The sequence below is a fragment of the Salvelinus namaycush genome, chromosome 21 (genome assembly GCF_016432855.1).
Source record: "Salvelinus namaycush isolate Seneca chromosome 21, SaNama_1.0, whole genome shotgun sequence".
Lineage (NCBI taxonomy): Eukaryota > Metazoa > Chordata > Actinopteri > Salmoniformes > Salmonidae > Salvelinus > Salvelinus namaycush.
The window spans coordinates 43,961,388-43,983,977 of NC_052327.1; the positions used below are offsets into that span (position 1 = coordinate 43,961,388).

General features: G+C 42.2%; 1 protein-coding gene across 2 annotated transcripts in view; it reads left to right on the forward strand.

The window, feature by feature from the left end:
* Positions 1–22,590, forward strand: part of LOC120066401 (protein BANP-like) — an 88,273-nt gene that overhangs the window by 13,857 nt on the left and 51,826 nt on the right. For both annotated transcript variants that reach the window (XM_039017746.1, XM_039017747.1), the window contains exons 7-11: positions 4,154–4,393; positions 15,461–15,622; positions 18,230–18,342; positions 20,501–20,572; positions 21,678–21,722. In XM_039017746.1, coding sequence (XP_038873674.1) covers positions 4,154–4,393; positions 15,461–15,622; positions 18,230–18,342; positions 20,501–20,572; positions 21,678–21,722 — 632 coding nt within the window. The remainder of the gene's footprint in view (positions 1–4,153; positions 4,394–15,460; positions 15,623–18,229; positions 18,343–20,500; positions 20,573–21,677; positions 21,723–22,590) is intronic.

Genomic DNA, 22,590 nt, shown 5'->3' on the forward strand with positions numbered 1-22,590 from the left:
TGCGCCTGTGGGATCTGTGTATATACGAAGACTACAAAAATACATATTCATAAAACATTGAGCCCAAAAACCCTCACACATGAAGAGGCGTTTGATAAATTACAGCTGCTCTCCCTGACACACGCATACATACAGTACCAGTCAAAAGTTTGGACACCTACTCATTCCAGGGTTTTTCTTTATTTGGACTATTTTCTACATTGTAGAATAATAGTGAAGACATCAAAACTATGAAATGACACATATGAAATCATGTAGTAACCAAAAAAGTGTTAAACCAATCAAAATATATTTTAGATTCTTCAAAGTAGCCACCCTTTGCCTTGATGACAGCTTTGCACACGCTTGGCATTCTCTCAACCAGCTTCACCTGGAATGCTTTTCCAACAGTCTTGAAGGAGTTGCTGAGCACTTGTTGGCTGCTTTTCCTCCACTCTGCGGTCCAACTCATCCCAATTGGGTTGCGCTCGGGTGATTGTGGTGGCCAGGTCATCTGATGCAGCACTCAGTCACTCTCCTTCTTGGTCAAATAGCGCAAACCAGATGGGATGGCGTATCGCTGCAAAATGCTGTGGGAGCCATGCGACTTGAATTCTAAATAAATCACAGACAGTGTCACCAGCAAAGCACCATCACACCTCCTCCATGCTTAATTGTGGAGACCACACATGCGGAGGTCATCCGTTTACCTACTCTGAGTCTCACAAAGACACGGTGGTTGGAACCAAAAATCTCATATTTGGACCAAAGGACAGATTTCCACTGGTCTAATGTCCATTGCTCGTGTTTCTTGGCCCAATCAAGTCTCTTCTTCTTATTGGTGTCCTTTTAGTAGTGGTTTATTTGCAGCAATTCGACCATGAAGGCCTGATTCACACAGTCTCCTCTGTACAGTTGATGTTGAGATGTGTCTGTTACTTGAACTCTGAAGCATTTATTTGGGCTGCAATTTGAGGCTGGTAACTCTAATGAACGTATCCTCTGCAGCAGATGTAACTCTGGGTCTTCAATTCCTGTGGCAGTCCTCATGGGAGACAGTTTCATCATAGGGCTTGAAGGTTTTTGCGACTACACTTGAAGAAACTTGAAAAGTTCTTGACATTTTCCGTATTGACTGACCTTCATGTCTTAAAGTAAGGATGGACTGTTGTTTCTCTTTGGTTATTTGAGCTGTTCTTGCCATAATATGGACTTCGTCTTTTACCAAATAGGGCTATCTTCTGTATACCACCCCTACCTTGTCACAACACAACTGATTGGCTCAAACGCATTAAAAAGGAAAGAAATTCCACAAATTTTAAGAAGGCACACCTCTTAATTGAAATGCATTCCAGGTGACTACCTCATGAAGCTGGTTGAGAGAATGCCAAGAGTGTGCAAAGCTGTCATTGAGGCAAAGGATGACTACTTTGAGGAATCTCAAATATAAAATATATTTAGATTTGTTTAACACTTTTTTGGTTACTACATGATTCCATATGTGTTATTTCATAGTTTATGTCTTCACTATTACTCTACAATGTAGAAAATAGTAAAAAATAAAGAAAAACCCTTGAATGAGAAGGTGTGTCCAAACTTTTGACTGGTCCTATACATACATACATGCATACATACATACATACATACATACATACATACATACATACATACATACATACATACATACATACATACATACATACAGTTGAAGTCGGAAGTTTACATACACCTTAGCCAAATACTTTTAAACTCAGTTTTTCATAATTCCTGACATTTAATCCTAGTAAAAATTCCCTGTTTTAGGTCAGTTAGGATCAACACTTTATTTTAAGAATGTGAAATGTCAGAATAATAGTAGAGAGAATGATTTATTTCAGCTTTTATTTCTTTCATCACATTCCCAGTGGGTCAGAAGTTTACATACACTTAATTAGTATTTGGTAGCATTGCCTTTAAATTGTTTAATTTGGGTCAAACGTTTCGGGTAGCCTTCCACATGCTTCCCACAATAAGTTGGGTGAATTTTGGCCCATTCCTCCTGACAGAGCTGGTGTAACCGAGTCAGGTTTGTAGGCCTCCTGCTCGCACACGCTTTTTCAGTTCTGCTCACAAATATTCTATGGGATTGAGGTCAGGGCTTTGTGATGGCCATTCCAATACCTTGACTTTGTTGTCCTTAAGCCATTTTGCCACAACTTTGGAAGTATGCTTGGGGTCATTGTCCATTTGGAAGACCCATTTGCGACCAAGCTTTAACTTCCTGACTGATGTCTTGAGATGTTGCTTCAATATATCCACATCATTTTTGGAGCAGTGGCTTCTTCCTTGCTGAGCAGCCTTTCAGGTTATGTCAATATAGGACTCGTTTTACTGTGGATATTGATACTTTTGTACCTGTTTCCTCCAGCATCTTCACAAGGACCTTTGCTGTTGTTCTGGGATTGATTTGCACTTTTCGCACCACAGTACGTTCATCTCTAGGAGGCAGAACGCGTCTCCTTCCTGAGCGGTATGATGGCTGTGTGGTCCCATGGTGTTTATACTTGTGTACTATTGTTTGTACAGATGAACGTGGTACCTTCAGGCGTTTGGAAATTGCTCCCAAGGATGAACCAGACTTGTGGAGGTCTACAAGTTTTTTTTCCGAGGTCTTGGCTAATTTCTTTTGATTTTCCCATGATGTCACGCAAAGAGGCACTGAGTTTGAAGGAAGGCTTTGAAATACATCCACAGGTACTCCTCCAATTGACTCAAATTATGTCAATTAGTCTATCAGAAGCTTCTAAAGCCATGACATAATTTTCTGGAATTTTCCAAGCTGTTTAAATGCACAGTCAACTTCTGACCCACTGGAATTGTGATACATTGAATTATAAGTGAAACTATATCTGTAAGTGAAACTATATCTGTCTGTAAACAATTGTTGGAAAAATTACTTGTCATGCACAAAGTAGACTTGCCAAAACTATAGTTTGTTAACAAGAAATTTGTGGAGTGGTTGAAAATTAGTTATAATGACTCCAACCTAAGTGTATGTGAACTTCCGACTTCTACTGTATATACTACCGTTCAAAATTTTGGGGTCACTGAGAAATTTCTTTTTTTTAAAAAGGAAAGCACATTTTTTGTCCATTTTTTTAAATAACATCAAATTGGTCAGAAATACAGTGTAGACGTTGTAAATGACTATTGTACCTGGAAACGGCTGATTTTTTATGGAATATCTATACAGGCGTACAGAGGCCCATTATCAGCAACCATCACTCCTGTGTTCCAATGGCACTTTGTGTTAGCTAATCCAAGTGTGTAATTTGAAAACCCTTTTGCAATTATGTTATCACAGCTGAAAACTGTTGCTGCTGATATAAAGATGCAACAAAACTGTTTCTCTTTAGATTAGTTGAGTATCTGGAGCATCAACATTTGTGGGTTCGATTACAGGCTCAAAATTGCCAGAAACAAATAACTTTCTTCTGAAACTCGTCAGTCTATTCTTGTTCTGAGAAATTACTAAGAAATTGAAGATATCGTACAAAGCTGTGTACTACTCCCTTCACAGAACAGCGCAAACTGGCTCTAACCAGAATAGAAAGAGGAGTGGGAGGCTCCGGTGCACAACTGAGCAAGAGGACGTCAACAGTGAAGAGGCGAATCTGGGATGCTGGCCTTCTAGGCCAGATACTCAACTAGTCTAAAGAAGGCCAGTTTTATTGCTTCTTTAAATCAGCACAACAGTTTTCAGCTGTGCTAACATAATTGCAAAATGGTTTTTCATGATCAATTAGCCTTTTACAATGATTAAACTTGGATTAGCTAAGACAACGTGACTTTGGAACACAGGAGTGATGGTTGCTGATAATGTGCCTCTGTACGCCTATGTAGATATTCCATTAATAATCTGCCGTTTCCAGCTACGATATTAATTTACAACATTAACAATGTCCACACTGTATATCTGATCACTTTGATTTTATTTTAGTGGACAAAAATGTGCTTTTCTTCCAAAAACAAGGATATTTCTAAGTGACCCCAAACTTTTGAACTGTAGTGTGTGTGTAATATATGTTATTTTTTTAGTATAGAAACAGACCCACACATACAACAGGCTGGGAGCAGCTTTAGGGGTTATATCATTACCATTATACTCCCATCCATGCCCCCTCTTTCTTTATAGATGACTACCCAGCAGGTACGTGGCTTGGCGACGAGAACAATGCAGAGATGCGCGTGCGCTGCCCGGTGTCGCCGGGCGACATGCTCCACATCAGCACCAACTGCCGCACGGCAGAGAAGATGGCACTGACACTGCTGGACTACCTATTCCACCGCGAGGTGCAGGCTATCTCCAACCTTTCGGGCCAGGGCAAGCACGGCAAGAAGCAGCTGGACCCACTCATGATCTACGGCGTACGCTGTGAGTCACGCACACCTTTTCACTCCAATACTCACACTGCTGTTTAACCCTGTACAGACTAAGCGGGCGGGGGGGGGGTCATTTAGCTATTTGATTTTTAATTTTAAGACCCCTTGAAGTATAACAAAAATATATATATACACACTACCGTTGAGAAGTTTGGGGTCACTTAGAAATGTCCTTGTTTTTGAAGGAAAGCAAAAAAAAAAATGTCCATTTGAAATAATATGAAATTGATCAGAAATACAGTGTAGACATTGTTAATATTGTAAATTACTATTGTATCTGGAAACGGTTGATTGTTAATGGAATATCTACATAGGCGTACAGAGGCCCATTATCAGCAAACATCACTCCTGTGTTCCAATGGCACGTTGTGTTCGCTAATCCAAGTTTATAATTTTAAAAGGCTAGTTGATCATTAGAAAACCCTTTTGCAATTATGTTAGCACCGCTGGAAACTGTTGTGCTGATTTAAAGAAGCAATAAAACTGTCCTTCTTTAGACTAGTTGAGTATCAGCATTTGTGGGTTCGATTACAGGCTCAAAATGGCCTGAAACACAGACTTTCTTCTGAAACTCGTCAGTCTATTCTTGTTCTGAGAAATGAAGGCTATTCCATGTGATAAATTGCCAACAAACTGAAGATCTCGTACAACGCTGTGTACTACTCACAGAACAGAACAGCGAGAGAACAAGTATATTAGAGTGTCTAGTTTGAGAAACCGATGCCTCACAAGTCCTCAATTGGCAGCTTCATTAAATGGTACCCGCAAAACACCAGTCTCAACGTGAAACAGTGAAGAGGCGACTCTGGGATGCTGGCCTTCTAGGCAGAGTTGCAAAGAAAAAGCCCTATCTCAGACTGGCCAATAAAAATTAAAGATGAAGATGTTCAAAAGAACACAGACACTGGAAAGTTGAAGATTGGAAAAAAGTGTCTTGGACAGACTAATCAAGTTTGATGTGTTCGGATCACAAAGAAAAACATTTGTGAGATTTACAAAATTTACATTTGCTGAAGGAGTGCTTGATGTCATCTGTCAAGCAATGTGGTGGTCTGGGGGTGCTTTGGTGGTTGTAAAATGGGAGATTTGTACAGGGTAAAAGGGATCTTGAAGGAAGGCTTATCACTCCATTTTTCAATGCCATGCCATACCCTGTGGACAGCGCTTAATTGGAGCCTATTTCCTCCTACAACAGGACAGTGACCAAAAGCACAGCTCCAAACTATGCAAGAACTATTTAGGGAAGAAGCAGTCAGCTGGTATTCTGTCTAATGGTGTGGCCAGCACAGTCACCGGATCTCAACCCTATTGAGCTGTTGTGGGAACACCTCCCAATCCAACTTGTGGGAGGTGCTTCAGGAAGCATGGGGTGAAGTCTCTTCAGATTACCTCAACAAATTGACAACTAGAATGCCAAAGGTCTTCAAGGCTGTAATTGCTGGAAATGGAGGGTTCTTTGACGAAAGCACATTTTGAAGGACACAATTATTATTTAAATTAAAAATCATTATCTATAAACTTGTCAATGTCTTGATTATATTTTCTATTCATTTTACAACTCAATTCATGTATGTTTTCATAGAAAACAAGGACATTTCGAAGTGACCCCAAACTTTTGAGCGGTAATGTATAAATGTGTGTATATGTATGCATGTACAGTGGGGAGAACAAGTATTTGATACACTGACGATTTTTCAGGTTTTCCTACTTACAAAGCACGTAGAGGTCTGTAATTTTTATCATAGGTACACTTCAACTGTGAGAGACGGAATCTAAAACAAAAATCCAGAAAATCACATTGTATGATATTTAAGTAATTAATTTGCATGTTATTGCATGACATAAGTATTTGATCACCTACCAACCAGTAAGAATTCCGGCTCTCACAGACCTGTTAGTTTTTCTTTAAGAAGCCCTCCTGTTCTCCACTCATTATCTGTATTAACTGCACCTGTTTGAACTCGTTACCTGTATAAAAGACACCTGTCCACACACTCAATCAAACAGACTCCAACCTCTCCACAATGGCCAAGACCAGAGAGCTGTGTAAGGACATCAGGGCTAAAATTGTAGACCTGCACAAGGCTGGGATGGGCTACAGGAAAATAGGCAAGCAGCTTGGTGAGAAGGCAACAACTGTTGGCGCAATTATTAGAAAATGGAAGAAGTTCAAGATGACGGTCAATCACCCTCGGTCTGGGGCTCCATGCAAGATCTCACCTCGTGGGGCATCAATGATCATGAGGAAGGTGAGGGATCAGCCCAGAACTACACGGCAGGACCTGGTCAATGACCTGAAGAGAGCTGGGACCACAGTCTCAAAGAAAACCATTAGTAACACTACGCCGTCATGGATTCAAATCCTGCAGCGCACGCAAGGTCCCCCTGCTCAAGCCAGCGCATGTCCAGGCCCGTCTGAAGTTTGCCAATGACCATCTGGATGATCCAAAGGAGGAATGGGAGAAGGTCATGTGGTCTGATGAGACAAAAATAGAGCTTTTTGGTCTAAACTCCACTCACCGTGTTTGGAGGAAGAAGAAGGATGAGTACAACCCCAAGAACACCATCCAAACCGTGAAGCATGGAGGTGGAAACATCATTCTTTGGGGATGCTTTTCTGCAAAGGGGACAGGACGACTGCACCGTATTGAGGGGAGGATGGATGGGGCCATGTATCGCGAGATCTTGGGCAACAACCTCCTTCCCTCAGTAAGAGCATTGAAGATGGGTCGTAGCTGGGTCTTCCAGCATGACAACGACCCGAAATACACAGCCAGGGCAACTGAGTGGCTCCGTAAGAAGCATCTCAAGGTCCTGGAGTGGCCTAGCCAGTCTCCAGACCTGAACCCAATAGAAAATCTTTGGAGGGAGCTGAAAGTCCGTATTGCCCAGCGACAGCCCCGAAACCTGAAGGATCTGGAGAAGGTCTGTATGGAGGAGTGGGCCAAAATCCCTGCTGCAGTGTGTGCAAACCTGGTCAAGAACTACAGGAAACATATGATCTCTGTAATTGCAAACAAAGGTTTCTGTACCAAATATTAAGTTCTGCTTTTCTGATGTATCAAATACTTATGTCATGCAATAAAATGAAAATTAATTACTTAAAAATCATACAATGTGATTTTCTGGATTTTTGTTTTAGATTCTGTCTCTCACAGTTGAAGTGTACCTATGATACAAATTACAGACCTCTACATGCTTTGTAAGTAGGAAAACCTGCAAAATTGTCAGTGTATCAAATACTTGTTATCCCCACTATGTGTATTTATGTACTAGTCAAAAGTTTGGACACACCTACTCATTCAATGGTTTTGCTTTATTTTTGACTATTTTCTCATTGTAGAATACAAATATAACAAATAACACATATGGAATTATGTAGTAACCAAAAAAGTGTTAAACAAATCAAAATATATTTTATATTTGAGATTCTTCAAAGTAGACAGCTTTGCACGGAGGGGATGGCTGTCGTTTTACGTGCTCTTAACCAGCTATGCTATTTTTCGTATTTTTTGTGTGTTTGTAACTTATTTTTTTACTTATTTTGTACATAATGTTGCTGCTACCGTCTCTTATGACCGAAAATAACTTATCTACATCAGAACAGCGATCACCCACCTCAATTTTTTTCTTTAATGAGTCCGACGAGAAGGATATACTGCTTTCTCGGAACGGGCCGAAGTCTCCGTCATTCTCGTGAAGAAAAGATGGAGAAAAAGGGGCCGAGGTCGGGCTGCCTTCCGAGAAATCCTATGCGTAAGTAAACCACCACTGCCGTCTGTTCTATTGGCCAACATGCAATCATTGGAAAATAAAATGGATGATCTACGATCAAGATTATTTAACCAACGGGACATTAAAAACTGTAATATCTTATGTTTCACCGAGTCGTGACTGAACGACGACACGGATACTATAGAGCTGGCGGGATTTTCCATGCATCGGCAGGACAAGCTACGTCTGGTAAGACGAGGGGCGGGGATGTGTGTCTATTTGTCAATAACAGCTGGTGTGCGATGTCTAATTTTAAAGAAGTCTCAAGGTATTGCTTGCCTGAAGTAGAGTACCTTATGATAAGCTGTAGACCATCTACCAAGAGAGTTCTCATCTATATTATTCGTAGCCGTCTATTTAGCACCACAAACCGATGCTGCCACTAAGACCGCACTCAACGAGCTGTATAAGGCCATAAGCAAATAAGAAAATGCTCATCCAGAAGCGGTGCTCCTAGTGGCCGGGGACTTTAATGCAGGCAAACTTAAATCCGTTTTACCAAAATTCTACCAGCATGTCACATGTGCAACCAGAGGGGAAAAAAACTCTGGACCACCTTTACTCCACACACACAGATGCATACAAAGTTCTCCCTCATCCTCCCATTTGGCATATCTGACCATAATTCTATCCTCCTGATTCCTGCTTACAAGCAAAAGCTAAAGCAGGAACCACCAGTGACTCGCTCAATACGGAAGGGGTCAGATGACACGGATGCTACGCTACAGGACTCTTTTTCTAGCACAGACTGGAATATGTTCCGGGTTTCATCCAATGGCATTGAGTATACCACCTCGGTCATCGGCTTCATCAATAAGTGCATCGACGACGTCGTTCCCACAGTGACCGTACGTACATATCCCAACCAGAAGCCATGGATTATAGGCAACATCCACATCGTGCTAAAGGCTAGACCGCCCACTTTCAAGTAGTGAGACACTAATCCGGACCCTTATAAGAAATCCCGCTACACCCTCAGTCTCCTCTGAACAGCTGATGTTGTGTCTGTCACTGGAACTCTGTGAAGCAGTTATTTGGGCTGCAATCTCAGGTGCAGTTAACTCTAATGAACTTATCCTCTGCAGCAGAGGTAACTCTGGGTCTTCCTTTCCTGTGGCGGTCCTCATAAGAGCTAGTTTCATCATAGCGCTTGATGGTTTTTACAACCGCACTTGAAGAAACTTTTCAAGTTCTTAATTTTCCGTATTGACTGACCTTCATGTCTTAAAGTAATGATGGACTGTTGTTTCTCTTTGCTTATTTGAGCTGTTCTTGCCATAATATAGATTTGGTATTTTACCAAATAGGGCTATCTTCTGTATACCACCCTACCTTGACACAACACATCTGATTGGCTCAAACGCATTAAGAAGGAAATAGATTCCACTATTTAAATTAACACCTGTTAATCAAAATGCATTCCAGGTGATTAGCTCATGAAGCTGGTTGAGAGAATGCCAGGACTGTGCAAAGCTGTCATCAAGGCAAAGGCTGGCTACTCTGAAGAATCTCAAATATAGTGTATTTTGATTTTTTAAATACTTTTTGGGGGTTACTACATGATTCCATATATGTTAACTTCATAGTGTTGATGTCTTCACTATTATTCTACAATGTAGAAAATAGTAAAAATCAAGAAAAACCCTTGAATGAGTAGGTGTCCAAACTTTTGACTGGTACCGTGTGTGTATATATGTCTATTTTACATGTATTTGCAGTGCATTTGCAAAGTATTCAGACCCCTTCCCCTTTTCCACATTTTGTTACATAACAGCCTTATTGTAAAAAAAATTAAATACTATTTTTCCTCATCAATCTACACACCACATAATGACAGTTAAAACAGGTTTCTAGACATTTTGCAAATTTGTTAAAAATAAAAAACAAATACCTTATTTACATAAGTATTCAGACTCTTTGCAATGAGACTCAAGGTTGAGCTCAAGTGCATCCTGTTTCGATTGATCGTCCAAAATTCAATTAATTGGACATGATTTGGAAAGGCACACACCTGTCTATGTAAGGTCCCACAGTTGACAGTGCATTTCAGAGCAAAAACCAAGCAATGAGGTCGAAGGAATTGTCCTTAGACCTCCAAGACATGATTGTGTTGAGGCACAGATCTGGGGAAGGGTACCAAAAAATGTCTGCAGCATTGAAGGTCCCCAAGAACACAGTGGCCTCCATTCTTAAATTGAAGAAGTTTAGACCCAACAAGAGTTCCTGGAGCTGGCCGCCTGGCCAAACTGTGCAATCTTGGAAGGGCCTTGGTCAGGGAGCTGACTAAGAACCTAATGGTCACTCTGGCAGAGCTCCAGAGTTCCTCTGTGGAGAAGGATGTCCTTCTGGAAGGTTATCCCACCTCTGCAGCACTCCACAAATCAGGCCTTTGTGGTAGAGTGGCCAGACGGAAGCCACTCCTCAGTAAAAGGTATATGACAGCCCAATTGGAGTTTGCCAAAAGGCACCTAAAGGACTTTCAGACCATGAGAAACAAGATTGCCAAGCGTCATGTCTGGAGGAAACATGTCACCATCCCTATGGTGAAGCATGGTGGTGGCAGCATCATGCTGTGGGGATGTTTTTCAGCGGGAGTGATTGGGAGACAGGATCCAGGGTAAAGTGCAGAGAGAGCCTTGATGAAAACCTGCTCCAGAGCACTCAGGACCTCAGACTGGAGCGAAGGTTCACCTTCCAACTGGACAACGTCCCTAAGCATACAGCCAAGACAACGCAGGAGTGGCTTCGGGACAAGTCTCTGAATGTCCTTGAGTGACCCAGCCAAGAGCCCGGATTGAACCAAATCAAACATCTTTGGAGAGACCTGAAAATAGTTGTGCAGCGACGCTCCCCAATCAACCTGGCAGAGCTTGAGAGGATCTGCAGAGAAGAATGGGAGAATCTCCCCAAATACAGGTTTGCCATGTTTGTAGTGTCATACCCAAGAAGACTTAGGGCTGTAATCACTGCCAAAGGTGCAAAGTAATGAGTAAAGGGTCTGAATACTTATGTAAATGTTATATTTCAGTTTTTTTTGTAGAAGTTTTTTAAAATAAATTTGCAAACATTTAAAAAAAAAAAAAAAAAAAAAAAAAAAAAAGTTTTTGCTTTGTCATTATGGGGTATTGTGTGTAGATGGAGGATAAAAAAAATTATTTAAAAAATCTGTTTTAGAATAAGGCTATAATGTAACAAAATGTGGAAAAAGTCAAGGGGTCTGAATACTTTCCGAATGCACTGTAATCCCTTATTCTTAGTACTAAACGGTCTCCATATATACTTCCAGACATTTTTTAAAACTGGTACCGGGGGACCTTCAGACGAGTTTTGTGAGGCCTATGGGTCATCCTAGAGCTAAACGTGTTCATGAGAGTCTCACCTTCCCACAGAGGAGTCAAATTAGTGTTTAGTTCAAATTGTTTGAACGCTACGTACAGAAGTTAGCAGATCGGATCTTCCGTCAGACTGGTCCCAAGACACTTGTGGGGGTCGAAGAACAAAACTGAGAACACCATCGTGTTCGTGGGAGTCTTTCTTTCCATAGAGGGGTCATAATAGTTTTGTAGGCCAAACCATTCAGATGTTACAGACAATTATTTTGAGAAGACCGATTTTCGGGATATCTCATGGTCTGACAAACACCGCTCTTTCACCGCAGATGCGGAAGTGCGACATCGGCGGATGAGGTGGGTTGAGACGCATCCAATGCAAAAAAAAGTTCTCTAGCTTAAACTGACAGATTTTTATGGAGCTTTTTTTATTATGCTAATAAGATATCTACGGGGGCGTGGACATTGACTCTATGGGTTAACCAACTGACAGAAAACCAACTAACTGACCATCAAATTCCCTTCCATTGACCAGCTGACCATCTCAACCCCTGCCATTGAGCATCTGACCAATCTATCCCCATAGATGTATCATAGGCAGGGCTCAATCACTTCACCCTTTAGCCTTTAGGTTCCCAGCGGAGGGAGACAGCAGATGGGAGGGGAGCCAGCGGAGGGGAGACAGGGAAAGGGAGGGCAGACAGGGGAGCCAACGGAGGGGAGGGAGGGGAGACAGCGGAAGGGAGGAAGGGGAGGGGAGACAGCAGAGGGGAGGTAGGGGAGACGGCGGAGGGGGGAGGGGATGGAGTGGAGACGGGAGGGAATCCAGTGGAGGGGAAGGGAGCCAGCGGACAGGAGGGAGGGTGGACGTGGCTGAAGGAGTTTTTATTGGGAGTAGTCCCGTGTGTGTGTGTGTGTGTGTGTGGTGCACAGGAAATGGACTCTGTCACCCCACATGTATTACTGTCTGCTGATTGCAGGTGCTGTGTGTGTGTGGGTCTACTTGCCTTGTGTGATGCAGGTGTCTTGTTTTGTGTGTCTATGTAATTCAGGTGTGTATGTTTGTGTGTGTGTGTGTGTACCTGTTTCCTCATGCCTTAGTGGATTGGTCACAAACCGTTTCTGAGCCAAGATTATTTTCTGAGTCAAAATGAAGGCCGAGGTCTACCACTCAGATTTGTTTTTAAAACATTACTTAAAAAACGTAAGCCTATGTAACATTAACTTCTTAAAAACGGGCCTGTAACAATGAGGTTTGTGTAGTTGGCTATAGGCTCAATATTGGCTATTCTTAAATTGCCCTGCCAATGTTGTTCTTCTCAGACCATTTTAAAATGATTTTTTTAACTATATATTATATGTTAGAGCTAAACAACTGACATGTACGTGTTTGTGAGACTCTCACCTTTCCACAGAGGGGTCATATTAGTGTGTAGTTCAAACTGTTCGGATGCTACAGACAGAAATTGGCAGATTATATTTCAAAACGTGAGGTATATGATCACACTGGTCATCGATCGTTTATTGCATTACTTGAGGCATAAATTGAAGTCATTTTCATTTTTTTTTTGAGAATGAGAACCGCTGCACCAAGTCATGTTGTTATACATGTGACCAGAGAACGGGAAATACTCCTCGTTGTTAGAAAGACACAACATCTGACTTGACCCTCTATGCACTCTCACAGGGCCCTACACTCCAACATACAAACACTCAATTCATAATTTGCTCACACATACATAATATGCACGTATATTTATACTGATTTTACACACATGCACAGCCAACCCACTAACATACAATCATCATATACACTGCTGCAACTCCATTTATCATATATCCTGATGCCTAGTCACCTTACCCCTATACATATCCACCTCTATCACTCCAGTATCCATGCACGTTGTAAATATAGAGCTGACTGACCATGTATATAGTATGCTTACTTACTTTCTCGTTGTTATTTCTAGTATTACATTGTTATTGATTACTGCACTCTTGGGTTTAGAGCTCGCAAGAAAGGCATTTCACTGTACTTAACCACGCAAGTCTATCGATACACTTTGTGGAGTGAGTGGATAGGGAGAGGGCGTTTTATGGCTTGTAAATGTTGAATAAAGTGTTGACAGTGCTGAATAAAATCTTAAACATGATCTCACTCATAAATACAGCCATTTGCTGAATTCGTTGATAGTCTCGCTCTAGTCATGTTTTGAAATCTCACACAATAGAGACGACTATCAACTTCGCTGTGGGCTGGTGGAAGCTGCAGACACTGATCTGAGCTATCTGATTGGCCAGCGGTAGGCCTATAGGTGCACTTGATTTGCTCTCCGGGTCTGCCGGGTAGGCGAAGTTTGTACCTTCAGATCCATGAAACGGCTCGCATTGCATTTGAATTGTGTGTGTGTGTGTGTGTGTGTGTGTGTGTGTGTGTGTGTGTGTGTGTGTGTGTGTGTGTGTGTGTGTGTGTGTGTGTGTGTATACAGTTGAAGTCGGAAGTTTACATACGCTTATGTTGGAGTCATTACAACTCGTTTTTAAACCACTCCACAAATTTCTTGTTAACAACTATAGTTTTAGCAAGTCGGTTAGGACATCTACTTTGTGCATAACACAACTAATTTTTCCAACAATTGTTTACAGACAGATTATTTCACTTATAATTCACTGTATCACAATTCCAGTGGGTCAGAAGTTTACATACACTAAGTTGACTGTACCTTTTAAACAGCTTGGAAAATTCCAGAAAATTATGTCATGGCTTTAGAAGCTTCTGATAGGCTAATTGACATCATTTGAGTCAATTGGAGATCTATTTCAAGGCCTACCTTCAAACTCAGTTTGCTTGACATCATGGGAAAATCTAAAGAAATCAGCCAAGACCTCAGAAAAAACATAGTACACCTCCACAAGTCTGGTTCATCCTTGGGAGCAATTTCCAAATGCCTGAAGGTACCACGTTCATCTGTACAAACAATAGTACGCAAGTATAAACACCATGGGACCATGCAGCCATCATACTGCTCAGAAAGTAGACGTGTTCTGTCTCCTAGAGATGAACGTACCTTGGTGCGAAAAGTGCAAATCAATCCCAGAACAACAGCAAAGGACCTTGTGAAGATGCTGGAGGAATCAGGTACAAAGGTATCTATATCCACAGTAAAACGAGTCCTATATCGACATAACCTGAAAGGCCGCTCAGCAAGGAAGAAGCCACTGCTCCAAAACCTCCATAAAAAAGCCAGACTACGGTTTGCAACTGCACATGGGGACAAAGATTGTACTTTTTGGAGAAATGTTCTCTGGTCTGATGAAACAAAAATAGAACTGTTTGGCCATCGTTATGTTTGGAGGAAAAAGGGGGAGGCTTGCAAACTATAGTTTGTTAACAAGAAATTTGAGGAGTGGTTGAAAAACGAGTTTTAATGACTCCAACCTAAGTGTATGTTAACTTCCGACTTCAAGTGTCTGTGTGTGTGAATATATGTATGTATATACAGTATTTCCTGAGCTTTTAAAAATATCCTAGATATAGAACAGACCCTTGTTTCTTATGATTTATTTTTTTACTGTATTTTTTGCCATTTCATGAATGTATTATTCATTCTGTTTCTCTGTGCTATAGAAGTAAAAGTCAAATTTAAATATTTTAGCAAATCATTTTTTTATTTTTTTTAACCTAAACTGGTCCTAAAATTCAAAATCTATCTAGAGTTAATGTGCTTCTGACATTTTGACAGCTCCGGCAGAGTTGCATTGATAGTGGGACAAGGTTGCACTGTTCACACTCCACACACAGACTTGGTATGAACTGCTGTCCATCATAAGCAATGAATGTGACTTATTCTACCTTGTCATGGTGATTTAGCTTAAGTTTAAGATTGCAATGGTTCTTAAGATTGTTAAATTACATGACCCTGAACTCATGTGCCCTCTGTCATTGTTTTCCTCAGGTCACCTGTTCTATAAGTTTGGCATCACTGAGTCAGATTGGTACCGTATCAAGCAGAGCATCGACTCCAAGTGTCGCACTGCGTGGAGACGCAAGCAGCGTGGCCAGAGTCTGGCGGTCAAGAGCTTCTCCAGACGTAGCGCCAACGCACCGGGAAGCTCAGGTAATTCCTAGAAATAGCAAGCGTGTGTGTGTGTGCGTGCGCACTCACACATCTTTTCACTTATGTGTATGTAAGGAATCCAGTGAGTAATGCAGAGTGTAGCAGATGGTTATAATCTCCACAACACAACAACGCCTCCTGTCCTCCCCTCCCTGAGATCCATCACCTCTCAACCCTGACCGGAGAGAGTGGGACAACAAGTGAAACACACACCCCACCAGAGCACACACACCACTATAAAGTAAACACACACACACTCCAGAGCAAGTTCTCTCATACTCCTCTTAATACAACTGCTTCGAAGTTAGACTAATGGGCTGGAAAGAGGTGGCTGGGCCTGTTTTTAAACAGTTATTTATTAATGAACGGGGAGAAAGGGCTAACACAAAGTACAGTCTCCACGAGCCACCTGGCTCTCGCCTCACTGCCAATGACTGGGCTGTGGAGGATTTATATACTGCAATACTTGGACTGTATCCCAAATGGCAACCTATTCCCTATATGGTGTACTACTTTTGACCAGGGCCCATGGGGCTCTCTCTGGTCAAATGTAGTGCACTATAGGTAACTGACATAATAAAGGAAACTCCAACATAAAGTGTCTCAATAGAGCGTTGGGCCACCACGATCCAGAACAGCTTCAATGCAACTTGGCATAGATTCTACAAGTGTCTGGAACCTAATTGGAGGGATGCGACACCATTGTTCCACAAGAAAATCTATTTTTTGGTGTTTTGTTGATGGTGGTGGAAACCGCTGTCTCAGGCGCCGCTCCAGAATCTACTATAAGTGTTCAATTGGGTTGAGATCTGGTGACTGAGACGGCCATATGGTTTACATCGTTTTCATGCTTATCAAACAATTCAGTGAACACTCGTGCCCTGTGGATGGGGCCATTGTCATCCTATGGGGGCATAGTCATAGTAGACAAAAAATCGCCACAAATAATGACCTGCCCAGCATTTTTATATATGACCCTAAGCATGATGAGATGTTAATTGCTTAATTAACTCAGGAACCAGATCTGTGTGGAAGCACCTGCTTTCAATATACTTTGTATCCCTCATTTACTCATGCGTGTCCATTATTTTGGCAGTTACCTATATATAAGGTAAAGGGTGCCATTTGGGACATGTTTATGCTGTAGGATTGGAGAAAGACCTCTCACTGGCAGTAAACACAACACATGTCTATGATATGAGCTGCACCAAGCAGATATCTGTGCTACATATGTTTTGTCTATCATGATATGATTATTTTGAGTGAATTCTTTAGGCCTACTTTGTCACTTCTCAGTGTGGTGTGATCAAGCTAGCAACAAAAAACCCATATTCTCATAGCGAGCAGGCACACACGCATGCACCAGTGTAAACACACACACACACACACACACACACAGTGAGATAATAGATGAAGCTGTGGTGGGGCGATGGGGGACGTTATGGTGTGTGATAGTTGTTGGTGTTTAGACTGAGGCAGGGAGTTTATGTTTGACGGCTCATTCATATGTGTGTGTCTGTTTTGGATTGCTAGCTTGAGAGTCCTTGTGTAATTTTGACATGTTTGATACAGTGTAAACACACCGCATCATCCAGCAGATGGCCTGGGCTCAGTTTTCCAAAAGCCTCTTAAGGCTAAGTTCATCGTTTCCCAAAACCATTGTCACTAAAGTTGCAATTGAATGCGTGTTAATCATTGACTGCCTTAGACCACTCGTAGAGCAGTTAAGTGCATGTTTAGATGCATTTCCCCCAGATCTCTACTAAACATAGAATCAAGATGTTTATCTGTCTCTCTGTGACTGCCGATAACTTCAAAACGAAGTTGACTACAAATACAAAGTTACCAATGTCTTTGCAGTTGTTACAAACAAGTGAAGGATAAAAAGATGCGTGAAATGAAAACCAAGAATACTGCATTAAAAGATAAATAGCCTACCAGAAGTATAGGCTACATGAGCCTATATATTTCAATGATATTGATATCAATTTCATGTCCGTTCAATTTAGTTTTATTTGGCTACTGTCTGTATTTTGTTGCCTCAATATATTTGATGACGTGTAGCTAACAGGTGTGCCAAATCTTGATTATAGTGCAATATTATTGGGTAAGCATCAGAAAAAGCTGCATCAATATTTGCTGCCATAAGTGATAATATCTCTCTAGGAGCTGATCCGTCATCAGTATTGTGGAATAATTCTAATGCGCTGATCGGAGAGCAGCGCTGCCTTTCTTTCGAACCTATCATTATCGACACATGCCTCAACAAGGCACTTAGCAAACTTTCTTTCTGCGTGGTGTTTTGGAAAACACATGTTACATCTTCAGCCATTGCACGAAAGATACATCGTTAAAACACTCGTAAGCCTAAGTTCCTTCGCTATTGGGAAACCAGGCCATGGGCCGTTGCCAAGTGTTCCTTCAGAGGTGAACGGGGCTCTTCTTTCAGCCTCCAGATGTGTGCTAACCCCCCTCCTCCCTCCAACTAATGGATCTGGGGGAGTCTATCAATTTTCTGATCCTAGATCTGTGACTAAGCTGGGCAACTTCTACCACACCTTACTGTTGTTAACTCATCTGCCCTGTGCTCATGCCCCTCCTCCCCAGAGGGTGGCGCTGTGGTGGAGGCAGCCCAGCAGACTCTACACTACACCCTGGCCAACCAGGCTGTCCAGCAGGTCCAGATCCACCGCATAGGAGAGGACGGACAGGTGCAAGTGGTGAGTGTCACTGTCTCCACCCTCTGTCCCCTCTCTCCTTCCATCTCTTATTCCTGCCCTACTGCCCGATTTCTCTGTTAACCTCTCTCATCCTCTTTCACTTTCCTCTCAGTCTCTCACCAGACCTATTTCTCTCTCGGGTCTTTTTCTCTCTTTCTCCTCTCATGATCCCGCTCTTTCATTTCTATCTGTCACTCCTTTCTCTTATCCTCTTTTTTCCCTCTCCTCTTTTGCACTCCCTATCTCTCTGCCTTCTGTCTTGTTCTCGTTCTATCACTCTCTCCTCTCCACACACACACACACACACACACACACACACACACACACACACACACACACACACACACACACACACACACACACACACAACCCTCCTCCAGTTCCTTAGTCATCTGAGAGTCCCAGAGTGAGTCTCTTATCTGTGTTGTGTGGGTAGATCACCTCACCCTACTACACTGAGACTGTCCACCGCTCCACAGGAAGACAGTGTGTCAATGAAGCAGAGTTCCATCATGCTCAGGGATTCGATTGAACAACCTTATACAGCTGTAGGGGTCAGAGGTCACACTCAGGCCCACCACATCACTATGGGTGGGTGGGCCAACAGGAAGTAACCTGTGTCTGATCACTTTCTGTTCCCTGTGCACCTTCATTGAGTCACACTGTGGCTCTATTCCAATGTCCACACTATTACTTAGAATCAAGAAATGTGCTTTGACCTTTTCAGTGTTAATGAGGGAAAGGACCTACAAGTAAATGTTATGTATGCCATTCAAATGTGTTGAAGCCCAACTAAGGAGCAAATACTGTATTACTCCGATATCTCACCTCTTCTACTGGGCTGGACTGTGTTACTGAGGGAAGCAGCAGCTTGTTAGCCTGAATGCCAGTCTGTTTGTGCTATCATGCCAACTCATGCCAAAATTATGTTTATAAGCTATTTGAAGATTGCTGTGAGGCCAGTCAGACTGTTTGGCTTGACAATGACAGCAAAATAGTTGGCAAGAGCACAAACAGATGTGAAACCAGGCTAGCAGGTTGACTCTGTCGTATATGTTTATACGTGGTATAGAGGCAGAGAGCGTTGCGGAAAGTGTTGTTAATATTATCTCTATCAGGTCCGTGAGCCGTATATACTAAAACGCTTTCTCAAAAGTCTGGAACCGGTTTCTCAAAAATGGCGAGTGTAGTAATGCATAAAAATACAGGCTAAGGCTGGAATTCCACCCTTGTGGACCAAAAAATAAATAAGTTAACAATCATTATTTGTGTTTCAAATGAAATGTCCAGTTTAGTTTTGAGTCAAAATCCAATGAAAATGCAACATTACAAAATATCAGACTTTTTGATTGATCTTCCTGGTAAACTCCTACTCTGCTTTTATTCAAAGATGATGTTATTAAAGAGGAAGAGGGAGGAGAGGAAGTGGTATCAGGGAGTAGACCTGGGTTCAAATACTATTTGAACTAATGTAAATACTCAATCTGTTTTTAATTGAGCTTGTCTGGCTTAATGGACAAATGTAATAGTCCTAAAACGGCAAACTCCACCTATCTTACACTCCAGGCACTCTAGAGCAAATGTTCAAAGTATTTTTTGAAAGATTTAAAGTAGTATTGGACTCCAGTCCTCGAATACCCTCAATAGCACACATTTTTGTTGTTGCCTGATTCAACTCATCAAGGGCTTGATGATTAGTTGACAAGTTGAATCTGGTGTGTTGTACAGGGCTACAACAAAAATGTGTGCTGTTGGGGGTACTCAAGGTCGGACGATAATTGGTAAACACTGTTCTAGAGTATTAGTTGGTGCAGCCGAGCTTAAAATGTACGAGTGCTGCTAATGCAGTTGAGGAAATGTAAAGCATATGATCTGGCAGGCAGTGACAGCAGCGAGGTTCAGACTAGTGGCTGATGGTGGAGGGGGGAAAGTGGACTCACTAACTGTATGTGTTAACGGTGCCAGAAGAGTAGTGCACATTATAGTACACACACACACACACACACCTCATATTGTGAGCTCTGTCTGTCTGTCTGTCTGTCTGTCTGTCTGTCTGTCTGTCTGTCTGTCTGTCTGTCTGTCTGTCTGTCTGTCTGTCTGTGTCTGTGTCTGTGTCTGTGTCTTTCTTTCTTTCATCTTGTTCTCTCTCCATTATCAGATCCCTCAGGGACATCTCCACATTGCCCAGGTGCCACAGGGGGAAGAGGTGCAGATCACACAGGACAGTGAGGTAAGTGTTTCTGTTTGTCCCTCTGTCTGTCAGTCCATCCGTTTGTCTGTCTATGCGGTCTGTCTATCCGGGTATCCCAGTCAGTAAATCGGAAGTGCACGGTAATAGTCAGTAATGGTAGCAAGTATTAAAGTCATTAGGCAGGAGTTCACCGCAAGCAGATGTTAAATGTTAAGAGTGCTTGTTTATATCTACTGCCTGCTTATGCATGGGTCATTATACTATTTGTTTCCACATAATACCCAGGTGGCCTGTGTCTCTCACCAGACAGCCTTGCATGCACACAATGGCTTGACTCTATGAGAATCTGACCCAAAACCACACCAAGTGTCTGAGAAAGAATTCTCTGCCTCAGCATCATAGTTAAACATTTTGTTTAATAAGATGTGGGGGAGAGATATTTATTTCAAGGCGCCACTGCGCGCGCGCACGCACACACACACACTTGAGTAGACACATATACATACGCTCATATATACACACAAACTTGAATATACACACACGCGTGCGCACAAACACACACACACTTGAATACTCATGCACAAAAGCATACCTAAACTCACTCAAACAAACAAATAAACACGGGCACTCATGCAAATAGGGCTGACACACTGACCAGGTATTCTACAGAGGTTCTTAACCTGTACAAGCAAAGAGTAGCGAGAAGGAGAGAGCAAGAGAGATGGAGAAAGAAAAGTTCCAAAAGCCTTTCTGCTCTTTGTGATTGGATGACAGAAATGCTTTTGTTGTTGTCTCTCCCACTCAATGATCTTGTTTGTTTTGGGAGTTCATAGCTTAGCAACAAAATCCCACTTCTCCCAATTGCCACTCACAGTGTGTGGAACAGGGCACTCCTCATCAAAGCCATTGGTTTCAACATGTTGGAGAAGGAAATGAGGCTATTTGGGAGACATTACCATGCTGCCTGTCCATATGGCAGCTCAGCCGGCATTGGATATGTATGAAATACAATTAGAAACTAAAATAGCGCAGAGGGAATGAATGGGGCTTATTTGGGCTTGTTTTTAATGTGGTGTTGCTAATGTCATGTGACTGTGATGCTGTCTGATTGATCTCTCTCTCTCTCTCTCTCTCTCTCTCTCAGGGGAACCTTCAGATCCACCAGGTGCATGTTGGGCAGGATGGACAGGTAAGTCCCTTCACTCCCTACAGTAACTCTCCCCTCAGGTTTTACCCCCAAGCTTCTTCACGGAAAATATTTGCAATGAAACACGAACTAGCGCTTGTTATTGGACGAGTCCATGTTGCCCATCCCTGTTTGGTGCCTAACAGAACAAAATGACCCATGGAGGTTTAGTTTAGTTCCCACAAATTCTTCATTACTTCTGGGTTACCTCCATGTGCTGGTCCTCCTCTTTCCTGTGGATCCTTCAAACACACAGAGGAGCTACAGCATTTATCCATCCCTGTCTGATCTGTCTCTCTCTCTCGAATGTCTTTATTTCTCTCAAATGTCTTTCTTTTTCTCAAATGTCTTTCTCTGTCTCACTTACCCAGCCTCTCTCGCCTTCTGTCTCACATGCTTTCTCAACTTCCTGTCAGTCTTTCCCCTCTGTCCATCCCTCCCTTCTCTCTTTGTGGGTAGAGGAATGGATGGTGTGTTTGGTGTTCTTCCTGTTTCTGTTCTTTCCTTTGGGATCAAAGAGAGACTCCTGATCAAAGCACCAGGGCTGTGTGATGATCACAGATCACACATCACAGATGGGCACTGTGCAGACCAGGCATTATTTCATATTCATGATCTCATTGCGATCGTCTAGAAGCCTGGCCGTAGAGGAAGTGTCTCACTCTCTTTCTCTCGCTCTCTAGACTGTTTTTCTCTGTGAGGATATATATGTGTGTGTGTGTACAGGACCGATTGTGTGAAGTTAAGTCTTTCTCAGCTTATGAGAACTGTTTTTATTAAACCCAAGTTATTTTTAAGCCAATTAGCTCACCCCTTATTCCAAGGTGCTCTCTGTGTTTGGAGAGGAGCGAGAGTTGGGTGGGGAACTCCA